The sequence below is a fragment of the Zootermopsis nevadensis genome, unplaced genomic scaffold (assembly GCF_977971745.1).
Source record: "Zootermopsis nevadensis isolate Lab colony 2312 unplaced genomic scaffold, Znev_1.0 Znev_ptg000061l, whole genome shotgun sequence".
NCBI classification, from domain to species: Eukaryota; Metazoa; Arthropoda; class Insecta; order Blattodea; family Termopsidae; genus Zootermopsis; species Zootermopsis nevadensis.
Genome location: NW_028259192.1, coordinates 22,885,064 through 22,899,281, shown reverse-complemented (window position 1 = coordinate 22,899,281; position 14,218 = coordinate 22,885,064). Strand labels below are relative to the sequence as shown.

The window sequence follows — 14,218 nt, the reverse complement described above, 5'->3', positions numbered from 1 at the left end:
TGGCATGAAAACCAAAAAGAACACAGGAGACCTCAAATCCAAATTTCTCAAACAAGTTATTATATAATAAACTCTGGTCTGCGAAGTGTAACAACACACATTTTTTATGTGGATGTTTTTAAGTTAATTAAATTCATAAATGATACAAACTCTGACCAATGAGATTAATGATATTTTAAGATCTGTCCACCACCACCACCAGTGGATCCCTCGGCCTCACGCCCAATCATCTCCTCATTGGTCCGGCCAATGTTCTACCTTGTCCTGCTAATTCCTTACACACAGCTTATTCATCACCCTGATGATGGAGGCAGACAGCACCTCTGAAATGTTGATAAACTTGTAATAGGTTACATGGTGTAACTACAACCCAGAGGACAGTTGTCTCGAATAAAAAAGACTTCCTTAATTGCTCTGTATTTTGTGAAAGTGCCGTCGCGACTCACTAATTAATTTATAAATTAAAGTAATTATTAAGTATGCGTGTTATAGATGAAAATCTGTAGTTGCAGGCAGTTACTTATTTCAATGATTGCACTCACCTGCTGATCAAAAAGTGCCCAGAAAAATGGAAGCGGAAGGTAGAGGAAGAGAACCCGTAATGTCGCCTTAGTATCGTTAATCAGAGTTTTATCGTATTTATCATCAGCGTAGTCCAGCCAATGTTCACGCTTATCATGCTTCTTCAACTTTCCCTTCCTTATTAGAGCATGCTGAAATTAAAGAAAAAGAAAAATTTATGAAAAGCAGGAGTCTTCCTGTTCGTCTGCGTTCTGTCAACACGATAAAGGTTTAAATGACGACAGCCTGACAAAATGTTCTCGTACTGTGTTACCATTTCTCTCCTGTTTATTAGGTAATCATAACAAATTTTAGTGCAAAAATGATGTATCAGATTTTGAATTTTTTACACGTATCGAGAAGAACTTTTGGTGATTAAATTGGTATATAAAAAATTTATTATTGGTCTTTCATTATCACAAAATTCTATTCAACCTGAATTGTCATTAAAAGCACTGATATTCTAAAAGACATATTGAAAAATGGTTGAAAATTCAGCACAAAATTTTCACACCCCCATCTTGCTTTTAATTCAAATAAACTTTAGGCCAGGATTCTTCTCTCTACCACAACGTCCATACCAGGGATCATCCAAGACTTCTGTCCGGGGATGGCAGTCATTCAGGACGAGTCCTGATGATGGAGGCTGTAAGCACTTCTGAAACGTGTTGGTCGATTTCTATCAGACTACATAGCACAATATCCCAGTGATCTTCATACTTGTTGCTGTAAGAACCTTAAAACTTAACTTACCTTTACCTTACAGAATTTAGTATTAACTTACTTACCTCGTGGTACCACATATCCCGACATTTTTTATCTGACAGAACCCATAGAATAAAATTAATTTATTAAACTAATCTGTGATTAGAAACACTCACCCAAATACACTTAGAGACTGACAGCAAAACATTCCCTTCTGGTTTTTTAATAACGTACAGCCTCTTGCCGAGAACAAAGATTACTGCGGAAAAGAAAACATGACACTGCAATATACAACACGCTACGCAAAACTTATGAAGATGACTGCCTTCTGGGATGCTGCACCATGTAATCTGGTATTCTCCATTAAAAAAGAGTGATTCACCCTGATGATGGAGGCAGTAAGTACCCTGAAACTTTGGTAACTTCTACCGGACTACACAATGTTACAACGAAGGAGACATCCATCTTCATGACTCAGCTCAGTTATTATGACCACAAGGTTTATTATATAGTGTAATTTCATAGTTTGTTTAAGTCTGATCTCAAAAATGTATACAGATTAGGAAAGAGACAAAGAAAATTTAGGTTTTCATCTTTTAAGAACGTAAAAATAAGGTTTAATAACATTTAACAGCGTAACCACTGTCCCAGTTTACCTCCGTACAATATATCCGATTCTAATTTATATTCGATTACTGTTAAATAAATCTTTCCTTATTTTTCCCACTTACTGACAGAAATGATCATGAGAACCGCGGGTATCCCGAAAGCCAGAGGATAGCACGTGTCCTGATCAAAGCACTTGACATCTTCTCGGAGAACCGGAGTCAGGAACGTTGAAATGAGACTTCCGGAATTGATGGCAAAGTAGAACAATGAGAAGAATTGCTGAAGTTGTTTCTCCTGCTGTGGCAATTTGAACTGATCTCCACCAAACGCTGATACGCAAGGCTTGATTCCTCCCGTGCCAATAGCAATCAGAAGTAACCCAACTATACTAAGTTCCCTGCAGAAGAAATAAAAAGTGTTCTATAAGAAGGAGAAGTTATGGAAGTGCATCACGTGAGACTTCAACTAGCAGGGCTGCTTTTAAATTCTTCGCATCTATAACCTCAGCAGCTGCGGGCTAGACGACTAGGGGTTTGATTCCTGGCAAGACAGGGTTTCCCCCCCCCCCCACAATTTACAGATTGGCCGTGGGACCTGGGATCTGTCCAGCCTTATATGAAATTATTACCACTGTTTGTTCCTCAAGGGTAAATCAACCGGGGCATGACAGTAACTATTACGTAGTGCTGAGGTTGGTAGAAAGGGAAGGCCTAGACCTACATTCTGATGTGCACCAGCATGGCACAGTGCTTAGTAAATTTTTCAGGGACAACTTTATCATAACCTTCATATATAACTATTTTATACAATGAAAAAAATTGAATTTTGATTCAAAATGTCAAATTTGTATAAAAATTTGAAATTTTGATTCAAAATGTCAAATTTGTATAAAAATTTGAAATTTTGATTCAAAATGTCAAATTTGTATAAAAATTTGAAATTTTGATTCAAAATGTCAAATTCGTATAAAAATTTGAAATTTTGATTTAAAATGTCAAATTTGTATAAAAATTTGAAATTTTGATTCAAAATGTCAAATTCGTATAAAAATTTGAAATTTTGATTCAAAATGTCAAATTTGTATAAAAATTTGAAATTTTGATTCAAAATGTCAAATTTGTATAGAAATTTGAAATTTTGATTCAAAATGTCAAATTCGTATAAAAATTTGAAATTTTGATTTAAAATGTCAAATTTGTATAAAAATTATCTTATTCAAAGTGACACATAAAATATTTGAGCACGATGACAAAATTTTAAAAACGGACCAAGAAATTATGACGGCGTGTTTACCTGGCAGGCACTTCAATTGCTCCTGTTGCTGAAGCGACCGATATGACAACATTCCCGATGGCATAAACGATGGAAATATAGAAGATGGTCCTAAAAACAAAAACAAACAAGACTTCAATAAAATTCTGTTTTTACATCTGATAATGTTGAAAATGCAAGCATTGCAATACGAGCACGTTAAACGTCTACTGACACAAATCACTAAAATTCTTTATTGGATCTAAAAACATCAAATAACTAACAACATAAACATTTAACATATAATATTTAATATCCCGTAACTTGTAATCACTTCTTAGTAGTAAACAACTGTCATAAATCAATGCTACCAACGTGGACAAACGTAATCATGTTGCCATTTTCTTCGTGTTCTTGGCTTGAGACTACTGAGACTTTTGAACACCCTGTATAACTTCTATGTTAGATTGAACACATTATGTGTGTCAAATTATTTACAAAGTTCTATGGATTTTCAAACTCAAGACTCACCTGAATTTTCCAATCAGAGTGTCAGCCAACATGGCCCCAAAGAGCGGAAAGAAGTAGCAGAACATGGCAAATACATGGTATATAACCGTGGCATCGTCATCGCTGTATAAGAGAATGTTCCTCAAGTACAGGGCAAGTATTGCTGAAACAGTCAACAGTGTAGTTTCAGGTTCTCATGGTGACAAACATGAAGATGGGGTCTTGAGCCACGTAGTCTGTCTGAAACTGACCGACGTTTCAGAGGGGATTATAATTTTACACATGAATCTATAGTAAATTTGCTGAAATTTTTTGTGTGTTGTGGTCTAGCGGTTAGAACGCTGGCCTTGTAATCCTGGGGTCTCGGGTTCGATTCCCGGCGGTGCCCGAATTTATAACTTGTGTTGGGCAAGGCCGTGGTCTAGGCAACACGGAGTTTTCCTCCGTGGCATCCCAACAATTACTCCATTCACACACAGAAGAAGGCAATGGCAAACCACTTCTGGATCATCTGCCAAGAACGTATATGAACAGGTCCCAGTCCGAGAAAAGGATGGAAGGATCCTGTTCATATGGACCTGTCGTTAGACAGAAAACTTAAAAAAAAAAAAACCAACAACCACACACACACACACCAGGGTTACGTGTCAGTAAGAATGAATTTACTTACTTCGCATTCCATAATATGAAAATCTTTCACAAAACTCATTGCTGACGATGAAGAAGACTGACTTTGGATATTTTGGTTTCTGTAAATAAAAGAAAGTGATAAAATGCTCAAATTAGAATTTAAAATGACCTGCCTGATATTAAAAGTAAGAAAGTAGCTCCTACACATTCCGGATCTCAGAACTAGACAAGGTTGAGTGGTCAGCGTCATGTCAGCTGCACTATACCCCCACGGAAAGGACCGCTGGTACCTTCTGGATAGAAGGCTTGGCAAAACCGGGAGCCAGTCCAGACACAGACACCAGATGAAAAATCTCTTGCCTGTGCCACGGATCGAGCCCCAGTCATTCGGACTGACTGAGCTACCCCAAACTCCATCTCTTAATTTACTTAGCCTAAATCTGAGGAGACGTATGCTAATAAATCTTCTCAATAACAAAAGAAATATCATCTATCAGCACTGCATTGTACCCAGCAGCTCCCAGATTCAAATCAAGGCCCAGGAAGCAGCTATCTTGACTGAAGTTGTTTACGGTTGTCCTCAGTCTCTCCACACTAGTGCTAGGATAGTCCATGACTGCTTCCTTTCATATCCTTTACAATTCATTGCTGATTTATCATCCTATCTTTTCATGGTATACAATGAGTTACTGTCATTATTATATTAATACAAAATTATAAACAGATACAACCCTCTTATGCATTTTTTTGAACCAATTCCATGAATCAGAGTTATTATCGAGAGACTGATAGTTTCTCAGCTGATCACAAATTACCCTTCCTTTTATGGAGAACAATGGTCCATTACCGTGATCACAAAAGCCTCTCACTAGATTGTGTCTTAGAACTTAGAATTATGACATTCGATTTCTTCAATAATCGTATCCGGTTTAATATTACCCATTCATCTACATCTGGACTTCCCAATGGTCTCTCCCCTTCAGGGTTTCAGAAAAAAATTTAAGCATTCTCTTCTCATCCATATGTGCTGCATGCAGAGCCATCTTAAATTCATTTATTTAATTACCATAATAATATTTGCGGAAGGACATTAAATTATTAAGCCACAGCTCATAGTAATTTGATGGTGTCGTCAGAATTCAAGCCGTTTTTCACTTTTCCTGATTTCAGCGGCCGTGATCACGCAGTTCTGAAAACAAGGAAATTTTACAGGAATTGGAACCGGTTATTCCCCACTGCGTCCAAATTCCCCTCCAGTACGACTAATAACGAATTGCGGTTCCGTCATTACGTAAACGGACCTGTACCGGAGGAAGACGCCCAAGGACAGATTCATCTTCTTCTTCGAAATGTCGATATTGATCTTCTGGGCAGTAACTTCGTATAAAAATTTGTAAGCAGATACAAACGTCTCGATAAAACATACTGCCTCTATCTTCAGGTCTGAAAATAGGGCCTGTATGTTTTTTTTTCTTCTGAAATGTTAGTATCCACACGGCGACACAACCCAGAGGACTTCCATTTGGGTTTCATGAACAATGTTTCTTGGCAATACCAGAGTGCTATAAAGCGTTTTACGTTTAAGCAATGAGAATATTAGTTCCGCCATATCTATCCGCACGTAACAATACGATGATCTATACAACGGACTTTGTTTAAATCTAATTATTTGGAGGTTTTACCAAGAGTCATCAAGAAATTTAAAGAAATCTGTTAGAATCGGAAAATAATGCACGCATTTCTGCGATCATCTGCAGCGAAATTCGATACATGTTTATCGGAACGAAAAAAATTTCGAGTAAAAGTTGCTTCGAAAAATGTAATGCAATTTATGCAGAATACAGTTTTTCTTGAGTGCTCCACGTTTTCGTTATGACTCGAAAGCCTTTGCACTAATCTGGATATAATCATGAAAAGCTGATTCTTGCTTATCCGTCCCGTAACATCGTGCGATCTGGTAGAAATTTACCAACATCTCAGAGATATTGTAGGTGCGTCATATTGTGATTTATTTAAATAGTATTAAAAATATATTAAAATTGGCCGTCAATCACAATATAAGATAATTAAAAGATTAAAACATCATTTTACGTTCCGTATCGAGTACTCGATTTACATGTGGAACATTTACGACATGTTTCGGCTATATATAGCCATCATCAGGTGTTATGTTATAAACTTTTTAACTGAATTACTGAATTTTACTGATTTTTTAATGATTTTTAGTTTTCATTTTTCTTATCATTTTCTCATCCTTCATATTGTATCTTCATCCGTTGTTGTGTCACATGTCACTAATATGATTGTATTTCGTAGTGATGCCAATGTTGTGTATATTGGACTGTGAAGTAAAGGTTTCAATACTATTAATGAAAATTGAATATAGAAAACAAAATAAATAGCTGACAGTAATCATGTAAACTTGCTCAACACAACAACGGATGAAGATACAATATGAAGGACGTGAACATGATAAGAAAAATGTAAACTAAAAATCATTAAAAATCAGTAATTCAGTTAAAAAGTTTATAACATAACACCTGATGATGGCTATATATAGCCGAAACATGTCGTAAAATGTTCCACATGTAAATCGAGTACTCGATACGGAACGTAAAATGATGTTTTAATCTTTTAATTATCTTATATTGTGATTGACGGCCAATTTTAATATATTTTTAACATCTCAGAGGTAACTGAGTACTGTCTCCAGCATCAGGACCCATCGTCCTGACGATGGAGGCTCTGAGGACCTCTGAAACGTTGGTAAATTTCTAGGTCGCAACATCCCAGACGCCATCTTCACACTCGCCCGCTTTAAGAACCTGAAATCTCACCTTGTCATCAGACCAAGTTCAACGTGACTAAAACGAGTTCAACCACATAACACGACCATGATCGAACGTGAAACAATGCCAACGAAGTTCATTCAAGAATTGCAGTGCCTGAGTATCCACTGGCACGGAACTGCAAAGCGTTTCACCTCAAAAAATCAGGCCAAGGACCTAAATAGCTCATTGATGTCAAAAAGTTTGATATCTCGCAAGTGTCGAATCCGTTTCGACTGATCTGCGTTGTATTAGCCCCCACGGCCGCATATTATCGGTCCAACTTAGCAAATGAATGTTCCCAACCCACGGCCCGAGGGCTGCACTGAACCCTCCAAAATTCTACGTGCGCCCAGCGAATTTTTTTTAAAAATACTGTACCATCCTACATTACCTCGTATCAAAAAGGACGATCTGTTAATATCATCAATCTGATTTAATAAAGAACATCAAATCAAGAATTTGGATGTACCTTACTGATGAACATTTAGGGACATGTGTGTGAATTTCAAAGAAAGAAATTTAACATAACACAGAAATATCACTCAAGCGAAAGCAATGTGACATACCTCATCTCCTCCTTAGTAAATCACCCTAATAATATTTAGTAAAAATAACAAATGATTAATCTCTTCGCAGTGTTTTTTTCCCCTATCGCTTCATTCCTCTCAGATCCAAATATTATTTTAAGCGTCCTGTTCTCAAACACGCTCAGTGCCCTTGGTGATTTCTTTCCTCAAAGCAAGGCAAAAAGTAAGTAAAATACGTAAAATTATAGTTTTCTGCCACGGTGGTCTAGCGGTTAGAACGCTGGCCTTGTAATCCTGGGGTCTCGGGTTCGATTCCCGGCGGTGCCCGAATTTATAACTTGTGTTGGGCAAGGCCGTGGTCTAGGCAACACGGAGTTTTCCTCCGTGGCATCCCAACAATTACTCCATTCACACACAGAAGAAGGCAATGGCAAACCACTTCTGGATCATCTGCCAAGAACGTATATGAACAGGTCCCAGTCCGAGAAAAGGATGGAAGGATCCTGTTCATATGGACCTGTCGTCAGACAGAACACTAAATAAAAATAAAATAGTAGATGTGAATTTAAATAATTCTTAACTCAGTAACAACTACTGTTCAAAGCGTCTTACATAAAAACCCTAAATGTTTTATTTTATTATTACTGCACTGCAAGAGAATTTAAGGTCTGCGTGGGTTGGCAATACTGCTTTACACAGACTTAACTTGGAATGCCGTAAGCGAATTCTAATAGACCTTGAGCACATAAATGTTTAATTATATCTGGAATTCTTTGTTGTTATTTACTGTATGAAGTTGTAGATACTATTTAAGATTGAGATGACGTAATTTTTGCAAGTCACGTCAAACAGATAACATTACTGCGTATATTCATAAGAAATTCGCTATTTATAACTCTCTCTCTCTCTCTCTCATTTACGACTCATAACAAACACTGGCATTGTGTTTACAGCAAGTGGTAACACTGAAATCCGTGACACAATACACACGTAACACAAAAAACGCGGAACACATGAACAAAATTACCTTCTTCTGTGTAACCATGATACGTAATAATCACAAGATCACTGATATTAAAACATCTATAAACACGAGTGGTCAGTATTTTTGGAATTAGTGTTGCGTGTTGACGTCGTGGTCTTCTGTGAAGTGGACAACTCCTGAGCGCATGCCCTACTGAAGTCCGCTGGAAAACTAGACCCATCTCTTCAGAGACAAACTCGTTGTGTGTCGTGACACGAGACCTGTTCCCACTTCCTTAGCAGCCGCGGCTTCGTAGTGGAATGTAAATGTCTCTCTTTCCTTCAGGCTAGCGAATGAGTGACTTGGAATACGTTACCTCAACTACTATTCTTCATGAGACACACTGCTCGAATCTCATCTGATACATCTTCTTACAGCACTCAGACACAAAGAGTTTTTATCCTTTCGCTCTCATGACATCGACACATTCACGTCCGACTTATTCGATGTTCACGAATCTCCAAAAGAAATCGACAGTCACCTCAGTCTTTAGCCAAATGAATCCAGTTGATGTCTGCCATTTTAATATTTTCCCGTCATCGATTCCTACTTATCCCAAATGGTCTGTTTCGTTCAGGACTTCCCGATAACACTTCGTACGACTTTCATATACCCGATTCAATCTACATGCCCCGCCAATCCTCGTTGTTATAACTCCTTTTTATGGGGGTTAAAAATTCGACCACACAATTTTTTGTTACAGTTTTCAATGTTCATTAAGAACCTACTACATGTTTCAACCTTTACTGGTCATCTTCAGGTGGTTCTCTTTAATTTTTTGAAACTAATAGATACGATTGCTACTTCGTACATACATTTTCTGTTGCTGACTTCAACACGTAATGGACTGTGTCTTCAGCAGCTTACGTGTTTTAGTAGAGTGGACTACGTAGGTGTAATCAGCGGTATAGCTGAACTGAACTGAATTGTTCTAGAACACTGTTTTGTAGACGTACTGCCAACCTAACGGTTATTTCTCCTGCTTCATATTCAACAGGTCCCAGGCTCAAATATTTGAGCCTGGGAATAATGACTCAGGGTTTTTCCTATATCTCTCAGATCCTCCAAAAAAAATTCTGGGTATTACCATAATCCTCTGACACCGAAGCACATCCATATTTATAAAATCATTATATCATACCTCAAATACAACACATCAACATTCAAAGATAATTTGGTTAATTCTGTTAAGGAAATATTCCGTGTTTATTTTGAGAGATATATTAAACAAACAAAAATACACTGTGTACGACCGTTTCCTTCCATATACTTTCCAATTTATTAATAATTCGACGCAAAACAACAAAAATTATCCACAGCATCCATAACTAATTAAGATGTTGGTCGTGACCCAAAAGTGACCATGACATTTTATCCTTCATAACTCTCATTAGTCATAACCAATTTTATGAAGTTGTCGAAATAATGCAGTTTTTGTAAAATTAAAATTGAAACGACGGTTTAACAATACAGCGCATTACAGCGGTCAAAGGTCAGAGTTCGCAAGCTGCTTCATTCTACCGATAACATTTCCTGAAATGATGACGTAAACAAACGCGAAGTAATTCCTCACAGGAAACCTGCAAATATTTCGGACGCAGACCCACGTAAATCTGATTATAAATCTAATAACTAATGCCGATTCTTATCTAGAGACTCCTACAAAGTCTGAGAAATTGACAGCGTTAATAAATAAATCAGACGTACAAGTTCCAGGAAATATTTTAAATGATACCAAGTTTCATTTACAATACCCGAAGGAAAGAGACAGCATACCAGACCAAGGATTGAATGGGGCGATAATATTAAAATATATGTAGGATTTAATAATGATTCCGATGGTGACAGCAAAAGGATCACCATAACTTGTAGCCCCGACATCTGTTGCGCCAACTTTACATAACACTACCCTCCTACAGGCCGGATTTTTACCCCAGAGGCCCTACTTCGCGCCCAGGGCGGTTCATATGGGAGAAAGTGGCACCAGACAGGAAATTCTTCAAAGTCCTTCGGTTTTCCCCTGTCAGTACCATTCCACCGCTGCTCTATTATTCACTCACAAATCATCTGGGGGTTGGACAAAGGGCCCGTTAGGGTTCCCAGTTCTACAGAGAACAATAGCTTCACCCCTTCGAAACAACAATTCCTTCCCGCGTCTGCTTGTAAGTCCTTCTTACACTGCAACTGCTGTGCCTAGCCTGGCATTATGGACACTTCCGCTGTCCTCATTTTTATACAGTCGACTGCTTTCTAATTTATCTATTGAAAGAAATTATAATTCTGCTACTGCCATTCAACCCAACGGTGTCTTTTGGTGACGTATCATTTTTGTTTCTTATTTGAGACATTCTGTTCAATCGCGTGATTGCACAGTACAAGTATTCATAATAAGGCAAACGTAAAGTTCTTCCTGGTACTTACTAAGCACCAAGCCACGCATTTCGTACGATTCTAAAAATAAACAGCGTTAACCAGTTGATCTTCGTAATGGTGAAGTGCGGTGTTTTCTTCGCGGTACGGACTGAATTCTTAAATATTAATCAGACGAACTATGATTCTCAGTGTAAACAGCGATTATTTCCTTAAACAGCGTTAACCAGTCGATCTTTGTAATGGTGAAGTGCGGTGTTTTCTTCGCGGTACGGACTGAATTATTAAATAATATTTAGATGAGCCTCGTGCTTCACAGATGTAAATGCGACGTTTCAGTGTCCTCCCACGCTTGAAGTGTAACAAGTCACATGACGCTGTAACCTTCGTTTCTTAATTGTCACGTGCATCTGACGCGATTATCACAAGGATTAGTGATTTCTAGAATATGTCGTGACGTCTTCATTGTACTGCGCGCATTAACTACAGAATTTTTCGCCTTATCTCAGTTAAAAGCTAATTGAATTTTAAACAAGAAATACGTTTCAACTGTATTTTATTACACGCCACAGAATAGCACAATCCTGTTAAATTGTTTTTAATCCTATCTTGGTCATTCTGTATGTCCATAACATTTGACAGACGCAAGATAAAAATTCGTCCGCTCACAACTTAGATTTATCATATTTAAAAAACTGGACTTCCTTCCAGAACTCATAAATCATAACAAAGTACGTGAACCAGAATTCTTCATGAGAACTAACAGTCGCTCAGCTAATTAAAAATTTCCCCGTCTCCTATGAATTGCGAAAGTTCATTATCGTGATCACAAAAGCCCTAGTCCCTACCCGTATCCAGATGAATCCAATCCACACTTCCAAACAATACTTACTTACAATACATTTTAATATTATTCTTCCATCTACGACTAGGTCTTCCACGTGGTCTCTTTCCTTTAACTCATATAGCCTACTTTCCTATTAGACATACACAGTTCTAAAATCTTGTGATTTTATGATATATTTCGATAGGACTACTGTAAATAAATAATCAAAAAAAAATATAACGTATTTAATTAATACATTAGCACAGACGATTAGTTCAAACTGCTTGAAACTGTAAATATGTTATGGATTATTACAATTATTATCAGTGTTTTGGGGACAAACTTCCAGATGTTATCTACGTTATATCTATACTACCTTTACTCTGATACCAGCCAAGTTTCGGTTCGGAGACAAGCCCCTAACTTGGGATAATGTGCTACTTGGTCAGGGCTGTCGCACATAAATGAGTATGGAGATACAGTGACGAGATCAGCAAAGAGACACATAAAAACTATTAATTACTGGAACAATCGCGGACACAATCAGTATTTTACATTTCACCTTCCATAACAAGTGTTTACAGCAGAGCTCCATTTATCTACAACGCTGTAACAACTGATAACATTACAATGTATCACTGTCATATAGCAAATCTTTTGTTTTATTTGTATTTTATATCTTAACGTCGAGACTAATGTATCAAAGTTTCACTCCATAACATTTGTCAACGTCCCATATGATAATAAGCGATGGAATAAGATTATGGTATTTGTGTCTAGAACTTCTACCTACGTCATTTCATTTAAATATTTATTACAGGTAGCCCTCGATTTACGCCGGCGTAAACGGAACCGGCGTGAATTGAAACTCTTTTATGATGTAAATCAACGGGAAGTCAATGACATGTTCCCCAGCACCCAAACATTGACGAGTAATATAATGACGTTATATTTAAAGCTCTGAAATAACGTAAATAAAATGAAGGGAATTTAACAAATATATTTTATACACTTACAATCGGCAATTCGTTGGTCTTTCATGTGTACATTCACCTCTGCTGTTATGCGATAGTTGCATTCATGTAAGACGCCGGCCTATAAAAAATCACGCAGTAAAAATAACCCCATTACCTCCGCAGAGATTAAATTAGTCTTTTGAAAGTTTAAAGCGCCAGGAATGAAATTGCATAAGAGCAAACTCCAATATAAACAAAAGTTTGCTTTTCACAAACAGCTTTTACCGATTCATCGATCTCATTGGAGCAAATTCGCTTAAACGAAACATACGTAATTGCAGAGATGAATTTTTATTCAAAATCAGCGACGTGAGAATTATGATTTAGTATAAGAATCAGTACTAGATACATTGTAAAACGTTATAAGTAATAGTAAAAAATATAATTTTTGACTTGTTGGTTTCAAAATCGGCGTTATTCTGAACCGGCGCAAATCGAGGGCTACCTGTATGAATTATTTATCAATCAGTTACGCAAAAATGAATGCAAGTTAAACTTACTTCTTCTGAACTCTCTTCATCAACATCAGCATTACTGTTCAGCAGAGATGTGGCTGAAAGAAAAGAAAGCTTGCAGTGAAGAATTGCTGATGGGTCAGAGGTTAAATAAAGATGAACCGCGTGTTAATAGCCCCCCCATGTCTTGTTCACTGACACATGTTTAAAATGTAGGCCACTATTTTTAAAGCAATATCCACGTGTTAGCTACTCGTCTAAATAACATAAGAATTCAGTCCGTACCGCAAAGAAAACACAAGGCTTAACCATTACAAATATCAATTGGTTAACGCTGTTTTAATTAGCCCTTTGAAGCCGAAGCTTATGTAAATAATATTTAAGAATCCAGTCCGTACCGCGAAGAAAACACCACACTTCACCATTACGAAGATCAACTGGTTAACGTCGTTTAAGGAAATTAATCACTGTTTATTCTCAGAACCATATGAAAGCCATAAATACATAATACAGAGTTACTAATAAAACATGTGGTACATATAGTTACCACAGGGCTTTAAAGGGCTAATATTAAGGCTTAAATAAATTATTATTTATTTTGTATTAACATGTGGCTACATGGTTCGATGTTAATTGTAATGTTATCATCTTCAGTAGGCATGTAAAACTCGCGTTCCTTTTCAGTGTTCTAAGCGACCTGACTCAGTTCTCGAATTATATGCGATTTGTGGCCCCAAAATTACCATTTTTAACAAATGATTAAATTTCAGATGCATTTCAAATATCTACCTGTGTAAAGCTGTTTCATATTTCAGCTGAATAATTTTGAAAATGTTTTCTCGATTAAATTCACATTTGTGTGTGCGTGCTGAAAAACAGAAGAACGGAAAGAAAATATGTCTT

At 37.1% G+C, this 14,218-nt stretch overlaps 1 protein-coding gene across 4 annotated transcripts in view; it reads right to left on the bottom strand.

The window, feature by feature from the left end:
* Positions 1 to 14,218, bottom strand: part of LOC110828706 (peptide transporter family 1) — a 33,185-nt gene that overhangs the window by 9,032 nt on the left and 9,935 nt on the right. For 2 of the 4 annotated variants that reach the window (XM_087340886.1, XM_087340887.1), the window contains 7 exons: positions 13,361 to 13,413; positions 4,307 to 4,385; positions 3,658 to 3,799; positions 3,169 to 3,258; positions 1,998 to 2,272; positions 1,443 to 1,525; positions 543 to 713 (listed from right to left, as the gene is read on the bottom strand). In XM_087340886.1, the coding sequence (XP_087197012.1) occupies positions 543 to 713; positions 1,443 to 1,525; positions 1,998 to 2,272; positions 3,169 to 3,258; positions 3,658 to 3,799; positions 4,307 to 4,385; positions 13,361 to 13,413 (893 nt within the window). Of the gene's footprint in view, positions 1 to 542; positions 714 to 1,442; positions 1,526 to 1,997; positions 2,273 to 3,168; positions 3,259 to 3,657; positions 3,800 to 4,306; positions 4,386 to 5,332; positions 5,456 to 8,651; positions 8,912 to 13,360; positions 13,414 to 14,218 lie in introns of those variants that run through there. The other 2 variants (XM_087340889.1, XM_087340888.1) reach the window with 2 other exon arrangements.